This window comes from Vulpes lagopus, chromosome 8, assembly GCF_018345385.1.
Source record: "Vulpes lagopus strain Blue_001 chromosome 8, ASM1834538v1, whole genome shotgun sequence".
Classification (NCBI taxonomy): domain Eukaryota; kingdom Metazoa; phylum Chordata; class Mammalia; order Carnivora; family Canidae; genus Vulpes; species Vulpes lagopus.
In genome coordinates this window covers 9762230-9775313 of record NC_054831.1, presented here as the reverse complement: position 1 = coordinate 9775313, position 13084 = coordinate 9762230, and the positions used below count along the sequence as shown (strand labels likewise).

Here is a 13084-nt window from a genome sequence, read left to right as displayed (position 1 = left end):
GCTTCTCCCTCTGCCTACATCTCTGCCCCTCTCTGTCTATGTCCCTCATGAATAAATAAATGAAATTAATTTAAAAAAAGAGAAGAAGATTTTCATTTTGATGAAGTCCAATTTAATCAAATCTTTCTTTTATTGATCATGTTTTTGTTATTGCTCTAAGAAATCTTGGCCCAATCCAACAAAACTTTGGGGTATAACAGGCCTGTTCATTGTCTTGATGTTTAGAATGCTTACGCTGATGTATAAAACGTTACAGAGACTTTCTACTGTCTTTTTCTGGAAATTCCATAGGTTTAAGGTTTTATTTAGTCCTGTGATGAATTTTGAGTGAGTTTTCATATGCCAGAAGTCTGAGGTAAGGATTAAAGTTTGGAGTTGGTTGTTCTGCACAGGGATATCCAATTATGCCAGCATCATTTGTTGCAAAGACTATCCTGTCTCCAGCAAACTATGTTCTTTGCACCTTTGCCAGAAGCGCCCAGACTTCAGATCAAAAAGAAGACTTCTCACAAAAGGCCTTCATTAACAGCTGCTAAAATATAAAACATGCATACTCATAGATATAGCAAATCTCATGCTTCCAGTCCTGTCTAAAGAAATACGAGCACAAGTACGTAAGGATATACCCAGAGAGTTATAACAGTATTATTTACAGGCAGGAGGGCAACAAAAGAATGTGGATATGCCCCCGATCCAACCTGATAGAGGAAGGACTGAATAAATTGCGGCCCAACTCTACTACAAATCCCATGCAGATCCTAAAAGGAATGAGTTGGAGCTATATTAGAGTAGTTTCCCCCTTATCGATGTGGAATATGTTCCAAGATGCCCAGAGGATATCTGAAACCCTGCATATGCTATATTTTTTTCCTATACATACATACCTATGATAAATTTTAATTTAGCTAGGTACAGTAAGAAACTAACAAAAATAACTGATAATAAAACAATTATAACAACATATTGTCACAGAAGTGATTGTGGTCTCTGTCCCCCAAAATATCTTATATAACTGTACTCATATTTCTTCTGATAGTAAAGTGAATGATGTAGGTGTTGCCATGTGACCTTTAGCAACTACTGACCTTCTAATGATCTGTCAGAAGAAGGATCATGTGTTTCTGGACTGTAGTTGACTGCCAGTAACTGAAAGCACGGAACACAGAACCATGGAGAAGGGGGAGCCAACTGTACTGACCAGAGGAGATCCCTAGGAAGCACTTTGTAAAGTGAAAAAGAAAAAGCAAAATAATACATATATAGTATATTATTGAAACACATGAGAAAGATCTAAATATGCATCTATATATTTGTACATGTTTGCACAAACCTGGAAGAAAGTTGTGGGAAAATCACTACCAGACAGATCCTATGAGTTTCCTTCATGGGGAGAATTGGGAAATCTAGAGAAAGCTTATTAGCATCTTAACACACTTCCCAGCTGTGTGATTTGTTACCTTGTCACCCTAGGCAGATATTATTTTGTCATTTTTAAAAGAGATTTTATTTATTCATGAGAGACAGAGAGAGAGAGATTGAGAGAGAGAGAGAGGCAGAGACACAGGCAGAGGGAGAAGCAGGCTCCATCAGGAAGCCCGACGTGGGACTCAATCCCGGGTCTCCAGAATCACGCCCTGGGCTGAAGGCGGCACTGAACAGCTGAGCCACCCGGGCTGCCCTTATTTTGTCATTTTATTTATTTATTTTTTTTTTTTATCAAATCAAGTATAAAATAGTAGCCATGACATGAAGCAGATATGCCACTTCATTTCACATCTGCACTGCCATTTGGGGGGAAAAAAGTCCCATTGCTCTTTTTTTCTTTTCTTTTTTTTTTTGGCAATTGGTTCAAGCAGGGAGAAATGTGCTGGTGCCCAGAGGATACCCAAAAGAAAATTCTAAAGTAAGTATTATAGGCTGAAGTGTCTCTCCAAAAATTCCTATGCTGAAACCCCAATACCTCAGAATGTGACCTGACTCAGAATGAGGCTCATCACAGACGTAAGTAGTCCCCAGAGGAGGGTGGGCCCCTGATCCAACATGCCTGGCATCCTTCTAAGGAGACACACACAGGGAGACCACCATGTGCCAAGGGCCAGCTAAGATTTCCAAAAGACCACCAGACGCTAGGAGCGAGGCACAGCACAGATTCTCCCTCATGGCCTCAGAGGAAACCCCAACTGCCGACACCCTGATTTCAGACTTCCAGCCTCCACATCTGTGAGACAAGAAGTTTCTCTTCCTTAGGACACCCGGCCTGTGGTACCTTGTTATGGCAGCGCTCGGAAGCTAGTGCACGAGGCCACCAAGAATGTCAGCCCAACACAAACTAGCCACCCCTCTGCCCCATGGCCCCACAGACCCCGGCTCAGCCCCCAGGGAGCATCCACAGGCCCGTCAGAAAGGAAACGGCAGTGTCCACTCCCACACCCCACACCATGGGTGGCTTGGACCCCAGGACGTTTGCACACACCTGGGGAAAAGGCAGCCAGTTCCTGATGGAAAGGCCTCAAAGCATGTGCTGGGAAGAAGGCGCTAGGCCATCTGGGTATTCATCCTCAGACCCACAATTACAAAGAAGCTGTGAGGAAAGGACTTGTCATGAAGGGATCAGAACGGCCTATCCTCACAGAAGGATGGCAATTAAGGAGCCTCTTTTTCCTGGCATCTCTACTCCCCCTTCCCTGCCCACCCCCGAGCGCAGGATTCTCTTCTTCCTGAGGAAGAGAATGAAAGGTAAAATAGCATTTTAAAACCCAAGAGGCTCTCCACTCTGAGATGTGCAGACCTCAGGGCCGCCCTGCCCTCACCCAGGCTCCTTGCCCTCGGGGGCAGGGGGGGGCAACAAGTGTCTGCTGCACTTGGGAGGGAGGAAAGCAAGTGTGATGACTCCTCCTCATGACACTGACTTTTTTTGTCTTAAAAGTGAGTTGGGTACTTTCTAGAAAGCGATTCTTCATTAAAATAATTTATACTGTTACCAAGTGAAAAACGAAAACAAAGCAAAATATCCAGCCAGATGCAAATCATCAACCAGACAATCATCTGGGGCTGCCCGGAGGGGACTCGAAAGTCAACCCACACGGGTCTCCGTGGGGCAGAGGCAAGCACCGGAGGCCTGCCCCCCAGAGCCTCTGCAGGGTCTGTGACAATTTTGAGGATCAAACCCTAGCCCACCCTTGGTCTCCACCTGCCTGGAAAAGTGTCTCTGAGATCCGCCTTAAAGCAAACTGTCTTTCACATCCCATAATTTTAACGATCAAAGTTAACTATCTCTTGAAGCACATTTACTATCTGTTCCAGGGGCGCTCCCTTTAGCAACGCAAGACCCGTTCCCCACCATCCCTAGGCTCTTGACCAGAAGCAGATGAGGGAGGAAGAAGCAGTGATTTAGTTGTTTTATAATGTCTGTTTTCATTTTCTCTGAATCCGCTGTAAATAAATTCACACACTCAGTAGCAAAAGAGTGTGCTACAGAGACACATTCATTTTGTCCCAGTTTATGAAAGTCAGGCATACCCAGGCTTCTGGAAATACACAGAACTCGGTCAAAGGCAATGTGGTTTCATTAGTGTATTAGTTTACTATGGCTGCTGTAACAAGTTGCCACAGATGGGGCAACAATAGAAATGTATTCTCAAAAAAAAAAAAAAGAAAAAAGAAATGTACTCTCTCATAGTTCTGGAGGCTGGAAGCCCCAAATCAAGGTGGCAGCAGGGCGATGCTCCCTGTAAAGACTCTAAGGAAGGACATTCCCCTGATTCGTCTAGTTTCTGGTGGCTGCCGACCCCCCCTGGCATTCCTGCGCTTGTGGAAGCATGACTCCATTCTCTGCCTCTGTCTTCACAAGGCTTTCTCCTTCTTATGCCTTCCTCTGTGCCTTCAAATCTCTCCTTATCCTAAGGACACCAGTCACTGGATTTAGGGCTCCCCTAATCCGAGTGACTCAACTCGATTACATCTGCACAGACCCTATTTTCACACGAGGCAGCATTGATAATGGCAGGGCTAGGTCTTCAGCATATATGTGGGGGCCGGGGGGAGGCCCACCGCAATGAGTAAGACATGGGGACCAGGGTTCGAGTCTGAGGCTGCGCCCATTAGGAAGGCCAAAGGTGCAAGGAATAAAAGGCTCAACTAGTGTTTAAGCTTCAACAAGCAGAAGGAAGTGGTGTTTTTCTCGCTACCAGAACCTCCCTTATCAAAGCGAGACCTCAGTGGCAACGAGTGAGGGAAGAGGAAGCAGCTCTGGGCCATCAGACACAGGAGAGAAGACCTCAGCAAGACGAGGAACCCAAGTGGCAAGACTCACCAGCATTAGGTGAGAGAGCTCCCCTAGACTTTGGAAGCACGGAAATAGGCCAAGGACACAGGGCCAGTCTGTGCCTGACTCCTGACAAGGTCCTCATCCAGATCCTGGCCTGAGGGTTGGACCTGGAATACTCTGATGCTCTATCACTGGCTGGCAGCTAAATTGGGATCAAAACCTCTTTTTAAGTTGACATAAAATGATAGTAACTGATTCCACTAGCCTCCAAGGAGGTCTTTGGACAACAACCTCAACTATTTCTTCCTGCTGGACTTAAACAAAGCCTCCATTTAGATTTGTGCCCCAGGGGTGGGTGGGGGGGTGTGAGTGAAGCACACTGCAGTGTTACTGGGTGTTTTGGGACTAGTTTTATTTGCTGACCACTAACGACTCCCTGAATTGCTGCTATTCGCTATTTGTGGAATCGAATAGCCCCATGGAAGGAAGCCTGATTCCCCAGCTGCCTTGGGGCTGTCTGGGGCTGACTCTTCCAGGACCCAATTTACAGGATTAATCTGCATAGTGGGGGGGGGGGGTTGTCAGTGCGACTGGGATGTGGGGGAGGAGGGAGCCAATCTGGAACATCAAACAAAATGCAAAAAGTTGCCTAACACCCCAAGATAACCCAGTACATTCAACATGAAACAGCCCAGTTAGGCAATGGGTAACCAGGGGGCAGAGTTTTTTGGTTTTTTTCCAAGACTGGCATTTTGCAAGTCACTTGGTGGAGATTTTGCTGACAAATGCACAGAAAGACCCAATGATGTAAGACAGCATGCTGCTTCTCAAAGACCTCACAGTAATGATATCTCCAAGTTTCCTCTGCAAACGATAAAGCCCAAGGCTTTGTACTTACTCATCTAAGACGCACGAAAAGACTGGCAAAATCTAGGATCCCTTCGGTGAGAACCCTGTGCGTCCCTAAGAGTAGCTACCACTTACTTCCAAGCCGTTGCTCCTGAACTCCCCAATCTCCTTCCCCCTGCCCCCCACTTTTGGTGTAAACGTGGAAGGACTGCAGACCAGACCAGGCTTGATTACCATCTTTCAAGGTCTCTAGTTTGGATAAATGCCATGTGCTCCAGTTGAAGAGACTCTTAAACAGCAACTGGGATTTCAGCTAAAGTACGATATAACAGCTTACGTCGTCCCCCCACCACCATCACCACCCAGAGGTGTGAGCCACCCAAAGAGGGTAGCCCTTGTCGGCACAGGCAGCCAGACTACATCAATAAGAAATATGAAAGCAGCCCCTCTGAGCCACCGGACTCCCCCTCCCCGCTACAATTTTCTTTATTAATAACAGTGGCCCCAGCAGGTGTAGAGCATCTTCCTACCCTTCTGCACTACAGAGAAGTGGCTAAGAAATGAGTTCAGAAGCCAGACCAGCCAGATTCCAGCTCTACTCATTTCTGGCTGTCCAACCCTGACCGAATCTTTTAACCTCTTTGGCTTTCAGGGGGTTTTTCACTATAAAATGGGGATAAAGAGGCTAGGGAAGGCAAATGAACTAGATAATTCAAATAAAACTCCTTAGCACAGCGCCCCATACACAGTGCGTGCTCCATAAAAACGGGCTGCTACTACCACTACCTTCCTTACTCTGTGTTCCTTTTGTCAATTTGGTCGGCCTGGAAAAGGGTCTTGCTTGCCAAAGGTTTCTCTCTGCCCAGCGTTCCTGGTCTAATGGTCTCCAGCTGCTGTTCTAGAGGGTTCCTCCATCAATCCTCAGGGGAAAAGTGGAAGGGGCTGGATAACAGAGAATAAGTCTAGAACAATCCCCAGTGCAAGGGCAGATGAAATCTATCAGCTCAAGCAAGGCGGAGAAAGGACAATATAAGTACTGGGGGGGGGAGGGGGGACGAAGTACTCTCGGCTCCTATAATCTCCAAAGTTGTAACTCCAATAAAACAGAAGTTTTATTTCCTTGAACCTTTTTGCCAGCCCAGACGTTCACCAGAAACCAAAGGAGGCAGGATCTGGTTTTCTCCCTACCCTTCCTCATTTCACCCCGTTTTGAAGGTGCTGATGCTTGGCCACTGAACAGAGTAAGAGTAAAAAGGAAAGCGATGGGGGCAGGAGAAGCATCCAAGCTGAGAAGCCAAAAGCCAAGCTTTACGGATGGAAGTTTGGTATTTTCTGGATCTGCCACAGGAAAAATTTCAATCTCAGGGAAGACAGGCAAATGATTAACCTGGAACCTTGTGGAACGCCTCATGAGGGGCACCTGGGTGGCTCAGTCGGTTAAGCATCTGACTCTTGGTTTGGACTCAAGTCATGATCTCAGGGGTCGTGAGATCGAGCCCCATATCAGGCTCCGTGCTTGGCACAGAGTCTGCTTGGGATTCTCTCTGCCTCCTCTTCTGCTCATTGTCTCTCTCTCTCTCTCCCCCGCTAAAATAAATAAATAAATCTTAAAAAAAAAAAAAAAAAGCCTCATGAGAAAACAGTTCCCCATCGACTCCACAATTCGAATTTGCTAAAACTTGCTTCTCACACAGCTTCCTACTATCCCATTCCACTCCACCCTTGTAACAGCTCCACCTCAGGCCTGGATCCCTTGGCCTCCTTTGTCTCAAACTGAGTCTCCATTCATCTTTCTCTTGTTCTCCTCCTTTCCTGGCCTGCAGAAAAATGTATCTGGTGGCTCACTGGAGACATGTGCTCTGGGGAAACACACGTTTCTATGGCTAACGTGTCCTCACTCTTGCACAGAGGAGTCCGTCATTTCTAACGGATCCTCCCTGCCCAAGAATGAAGACAATTAGGAAATCCATGCAGATTTTAAGGTATCAAGGCCAGAAGTAATCTCAGCTCTGTGTTTTTAAAGACCAATACATAGCCCTTTTTCTATTAAAAAGTCCCCTGTACTTCTCTGGGAAGAGCCTGTTTCAAATCTGCTCCTTTAAAAATTTATAACTCTCCCGAGTCCCTCCAAGGGAAAAAAAAAAAAAAAAAAAAAAGGTCTGCTGTGCAGTACAGGAGGTGAAAAGGGAAGAACTCATATGCATTCATTTTCAAAAGTTGGGGTGGTAATTTAAATCCTCACATCCCTTTTGATCCTATTATATTTTTAATGGCAGAAGCTCGCAGCCAGGGCTCGAGTGGGATGCAACAGAAGTTTTAACATTCAGGGGAGCAGATGAACTTGCCGCGGATTGTGTGAATGAGGAACGATCCAGCTCAGCCCGGCTCAGGGCAACAGGTCGCAGTGCCCGTGCTGGATTTGGGTCAATCAGCTGCACCTCAAATCGGGAAGCATAAGCATCGCTGCGTCTGGCAAGGAAGTGAGTTTTGATAGTGATAATTAAACCTGCCCAAAGATGTCATGTCCTGAGCAAAACGGCTAGCTGCCAGCCCCAAATTAGCTACAGAGTGACCGTCCGGCCTACGCAAGTTTCGGCCACGCTCCCAGGGCCCCAGACCCTTTGCATGGGCATCATCTAGCAGGAACTCATAAAATCAATTAAGAAAAGACGGCCTTCCTTTCTTCCCTCGCCTCTTTTGTTTCTAGGTATTTGTACAAGAAATTGGCTCCTGAGTCCTCAGTCCTATTAAGGAAGCTCTGGGAATGTTTCCTTGAAGGATTTTCCGCACTCCAGCTCATCTAAATTGAAGTCTTGCATTAAAAATTAATGAAGAAAAAAAAATTAATGAGGTTGTATGAGAAGGTGAGGAATGTGTGTAAGAAGGGTGGGGCTTTGACTTCATTCACGAGTGGGACTCATCATTCATTTCCCCACTGAACACAATTCCCATCAGCATCTCCAAGGGCCACAGAATCGGGGCAAGATAAAGCATCCCATTCACTGAGGAATCGGAAACCCACGTTCCTATATGGTGGTGCCTTGAGGGCAACACGGGGAAGAAAAAAAAATCCCAGACAGCAAACAGAGACCGTGACAAACAAAACCACAAGGAATGTAAATAAAATATTATTACACGCAGCTCACTCACCACCTCACCCTCAGCAACTCCCTCCCCCAGACGCAAAGAAGCAAAAACATGCAAATTGTGTGTTTTGGAGAAAAAAAGAAAAAAGAGTGGAGCTGCTGTGTGGAAAGAAGCCCGACTATGAAGATTTTTTTCCCCCCTCCATTTGGTCCGCTTCTATAATCGCAAGGCAGGAGCCGGACCTTTCAAAGGGAACCCGGCTTGTTTACCCATTTTCATTTGGGGAGCGTGAAGTTGAGCCTCCTGTTGGCAAGAACCTTCCAGCAGCGATCTGATCTTAGCCAGTGATAAGACATGTTTACCTGAGCTTTCAAAAGCCCAAACCGGGGGCTCTTTCAACATGACACTTCAAAATGCAGGCAATGCACTGCAAGCGCAAACTGTAATCAACCAGGCTCGTGCCAAACGCACATGTGTACGTTTCACAGAAGAGCCAGGAGGACGTTTCTAGTAAAGGAACCATTGCCATGCGGAGCGCGAGCCAGAGCTCTCGCCTGCCAAGGGTCACGTGCTCCGGAGCACACAGGAGTCCTTAAATGAAACAGAAATAACTGCGAGAGACAAAATCCACAAACTTTGCAGAGGCACACAGCCCCGGGCCAGAAAAGCCACCTCAAGGAACTCTGGCCTCATCTCTCCAAGGACTTCTGAGAGCGGGGCTACTCACTTGGATGGGGAACCCCCCCCCCCAGCTCCAGTCACTCCTTCCTTTAGAATAGAAGCCGTGCCCTGAACCGATCGGGGAATTCAAATGCCCAACTGGTAACTGGGGTCACTGCCAAAAAATATTCACATCGCCTCTGGTCCATCATTCAGAAGCTCGATGTGACTGACGGTCTCTTAGTAAGACGAGGAGGTTAGAGGCTGGTCACCCACCACACTGTCCCCAAGGTTAAAGGTCTCTTTTCGCGGGGAGTCTGTTTGAGATCCTGGGGGACTGGCCTGGTGTCTCAGGTTCTGTTCATGTGAACCCACTCCCCACAAATCCACAGGCCCAGGGAGGCTTAGAAGCGGGGCGTGGGGCATCTGTTTGTGCTAAATGCAATGCCCTCTGCAGGTTAATCCTCAGTATGAGAGCTCCCAGGCAAAGGGTAGCCTCTCCCAGGATGGAAGGAGCAGCCTGCATTCTGCATTTGGAGCTCTGAATGTTCATTGAGAAACCTCCGGAGCCAGCCAGGGCTCCTGGCCTCCACTGTACTAAGTCTTCAGACCCACTAGGCCTCCAATGGTGCTATATTTTACCACTTAAACACTTCTTCAAAGTTTACTACGAAACAATGTGGCTGCGAGCCTGCCAAAAGTTGGACTGCAGGATTCAGTGGATTTTATCTGGCAGAGAAGCTGCCCTCTCCCTGGTGAATATATCTGTCAGCAAAAGGCAGTCATCAAACCTTTGCAGTCTGGGCGGTTCCAGGGTGCCAAGTGTCACTGGAAGAGCTCCTTTCCGTAAACATCCCTCTTGCTCATTTTGCCCCCCTTCCCAACGCCCCGGCTACGGAATCCAAATTAAATCCAAATCCAAATTAAAGGCAGCCTGTCATCTCAGTAGACGGCACTGAAAAACTTTGGATGGGATGACCCAGAGCGCCAGTATTCCTCCTGGCCCACAACTTCACTTCTGGCGTTGGAGATCGTCTGGGCGAGTTGAAGTTCAGGGGAGAATGGAAAGGAGAGCACCAAGAAATAGGAAGAAAATAATAATAATAAATAAAATAAAATAAAATAAGATAAAATAAAATATAAAATAAATAAAATATAAATAAAATAAATAAAATAAGATAGATAAGATAAGGAAATAAAAAATAAAATAAAATAAATAAAATAAGATTAGATAAGATAATAAAATAAAAAAATAAAATAAAATAAATAAAAATACATAAAATAAGATAGATAAGATAATAAAATAAAAAAATAAAATAAAATAAAATAAAATAAATAAAAATAAATAAAATAAGATAGATAAGATAATAAAATAAAAAAATAAAATAAATAAAAATAAATAAGATAGATAAGATAATAAAATAAAAAAATAAAATAAATAAAAATAAATAAAATAAGATAGATAAGATAATAAAATAAAAAAATAAAATAAAATAAATAAAAATAAAATAAGATAGATAAGATAAAATAAAAAAATAAAATAAAATAAAATAAATAATAAATAAAATAAAAAAATAAAATAAATAAAATAAAATAAAATAAAACAAATAAACAAAATACAATAAAATAAATAAAATAAAATATAATAAAATAAAATAAATAAATAAAATAAAATAAAATAAATAAAATAAAATAAATAAATAAAATAAAATAAATAAATAAAATAAAATAAGCATCCCATGGCCACCCCAACGCAAGTTTGATATTTCCAAATCATACTCTCACAAATTACCTGCTCTTTCCTGGAGACCAAAAAGAAAAAGGAAAGGGAAAAATCTGGAGGCAAGAAAAGAAAACAAGCACCCCAGGCCAGTAAATTGTCACAGGGGAACGTGATCTAGAACCGCTGCTCAGAAAGTGCGTCCTGACATCTCCGGCCTCGCACGCCGACACCCCAGGCCAAAAGTTGGAAGGCCCCGGGGCGCGGCGTGTCCGGGGTCGGGGTCGGGGTCGCCCCCCCCGCCGGCTGCGGGGCCGCGGTCAGCAGCGCCCTCTCGCCCCCGCGGCTCCCGCCCGCGCCCTGGGTCAAAGCCCCGCCGAGGCGCAGCGCGCCCCCTGGGCTCCCGCCGGAGCGCCGCCGCCTCCTCCAGGCTGGCCCCCGGCGCTGCGGCGGCCCCTACCTGCAGGCGCTCGGTGGCCGGCTGCCACATCTTCCAGCCCCGGGCTCCGGGCAGCGCAGACGCGGGCGACACTCGCTCCGGATGGCTCCGGGGGACGGGGCGAGGGGCTGCGGCGCCGCTTCACATCTGGGGCGGGCGTCCGCCGGGGGTGCGGTGCGGGGCGGTGCGGGGCGGGGCGGGGCGGTGCGGGGCGTCCCGGGCCGCGGCCGCGCGGGGAGGGCGCGGGGGGCGCGAGCAGAGGAGGCGGCGCCGCGCTCGGCTGCCGGCAACTTGTGGGCACGGCCAGCGCCGCTGTCCTGGCGCCGCTGCGAGAGGACTGCGCAGCTCCGCCCGGGCCGCGAGCGCACGGCGGCGGCGGCGGCCGCTCCCCCTCCCGCCCCCTCCCCTCCCTCCCTCCCTCCCTCCCCTCCCCGCCCCCGCCCGGACCTGCGCGCTCTGAGCATGCCCGGGAGCCCGCACCCCGCGCCCGCACCCGCACCCCCGCGCCGCGGGGCCCGAGAGCGGACCGGCTGGCGGGGGCGGCCAGGGCAGGGCCTGGGGCGCGCGCGCGGGGGCCGGGGGGCTCCGGGTCAGCGGGCATCCCTGAAGCCGCGCCACCGACTTTCCATTCATTCATTCATTCATTTATTCATTCATTCCCGGGGGCCCCCTTCTCCACCCCCCCCACTCCCCCCCGGTTAACTGAGCAGCTAGTACGTCCTCACTGCTACATCCAACACTGCAGAAGGCTCCCCTTCCCCTTCCCCGGGGCTCTCTCGAGCTAGCCAGGGTCAGGTGGCGACAGGTGTTAGGGGAGCACATAAGCAGGGGCTGGTGAGGGAGAAAGGGAAACGGGAGACCTTCCGCAGATGGGGAGCCTGGCCAAGTCTGGAGCAAGACCCAGAAAGGGACCCGCGGGGTGAGGGATGCTGCGCTGGGCTCAGGATGAGGTGCGGGTACCTGGGTGAGGAGGGTAGTGCAAGCTCCCTGTTCTTGGTTCTTCCTGAGACCTGCCAGGTGCTGCAGGAGCTCGCAGATCCCACGGGGAATGGGGGTCGCGGTGGGGGGGGGGGCGCTGTGGGAGCCCAGGCCTGGAGGCTCACAAGCCAGTGTTCCCACCTGGAAATAACTACTTTTCTAAACAGGCCTGCCTCTTGCCATCCTCTTGACAGCTAGGCAAGATTAGCATGAAAATATTCCCATCAGGGGCACCCCGGGTGGCTCAGTGCTTGAGCAGCTCCCTTTGGCTCAGTGCATGATCCCAGAGTCCTGGGATCCAGTCCCACATCAGGCTCCCTGCATGGAGCCTGCTTCTCCCTCTGCCTGTGTCTCTGCCTCTCTCTCTCTCTCTCTCTCTGTGTCTCTCATGAATAAAGAAAATCTTTAAAAAATAAAATATTCCCATCATACGGATGAAATAAATGAGGCTTGCAGAGTTTAGGTCGCTGTCCAGGTGACACAGCCAGTGAGTGGCCTAGAGTGAGCACACTCAGATGACTTTGAGGCCAGAGCTCTTGACTTGCGCCTCTAACTCCTCTGACCTCCAGGAATGCCTGGGCAAAAGAGCAACCCTCTGGGCCTGGGGGTTTGGGGAACTTGGCAGGGTAGGGAAGCTAAGCTGAGCGCTGGAGGGCTGATGAAGAGTGTGGGCCGAGAGCGTGCTGGGAAATGCTGGGGCAGAAAGAACAGAGATCGAGGAAGAAGAGCATGCAGCATGTGGGGGCCCAAAGGTCCTGAGAGGCAGCATCCAGGGAGTGGGGGGGGTGGCTGGCAGAAGGAGGGTTCTGACAACATAGGGCACTGGGGCACGTGCACAGCCTGGGTCCTGAGCCATCTGTGCACTATCAAACTTAACACCCTGTGTCCAGAAGGATCTGTGCTTATCTCATGCATAGGTAGCATGATTTCCAGATTTCAGAGTGCTCTGGAATCCAGCCCTCGGCTTATGGGATCCCCCTAGCCCATCTCCCAAGGCCTGGGGAACGCAAGATTCACAGAGTCGCCCAGAGCAGAGCCGCACCCTGATGATCTCAGATCCAGGGCTCTGGCCCCCCACGATGTC

At 48.4% G+C, this 13084-nt stretch overlaps 1 protein-coding gene across 2 annotated transcripts in view; it reads right to left on the bottom strand.

Annotated features, from left to right (window-relative positions):
- Positions 1 to 11416, bottom strand: part of PID1 (phosphotyrosine interaction domain containing 1) — a 220099-nt gene extending 208683 nt beyond the window's left edge. Inside the window, exon 1 of one of the 2 annotated variants that reach the window (XM_041767575.1) lies at positions 11044 to 11416. In XM_041767575.1, coding sequence (XP_041623509.1) covers positions 11044 to 11073 — 30 coding nt within the window. In that variant the 5' untranslated portion in view covers positions 11074 to 11416. Of the gene's footprint in view, positions 1 to 10655; positions 10677 to 11043 lie in introns of those variants that run through there. The other variant, XM_041767579.1, reaches the window with a different exon arrangement.
- Positions 11417 to 13084: the final 1668 nt, after the last annotated feature.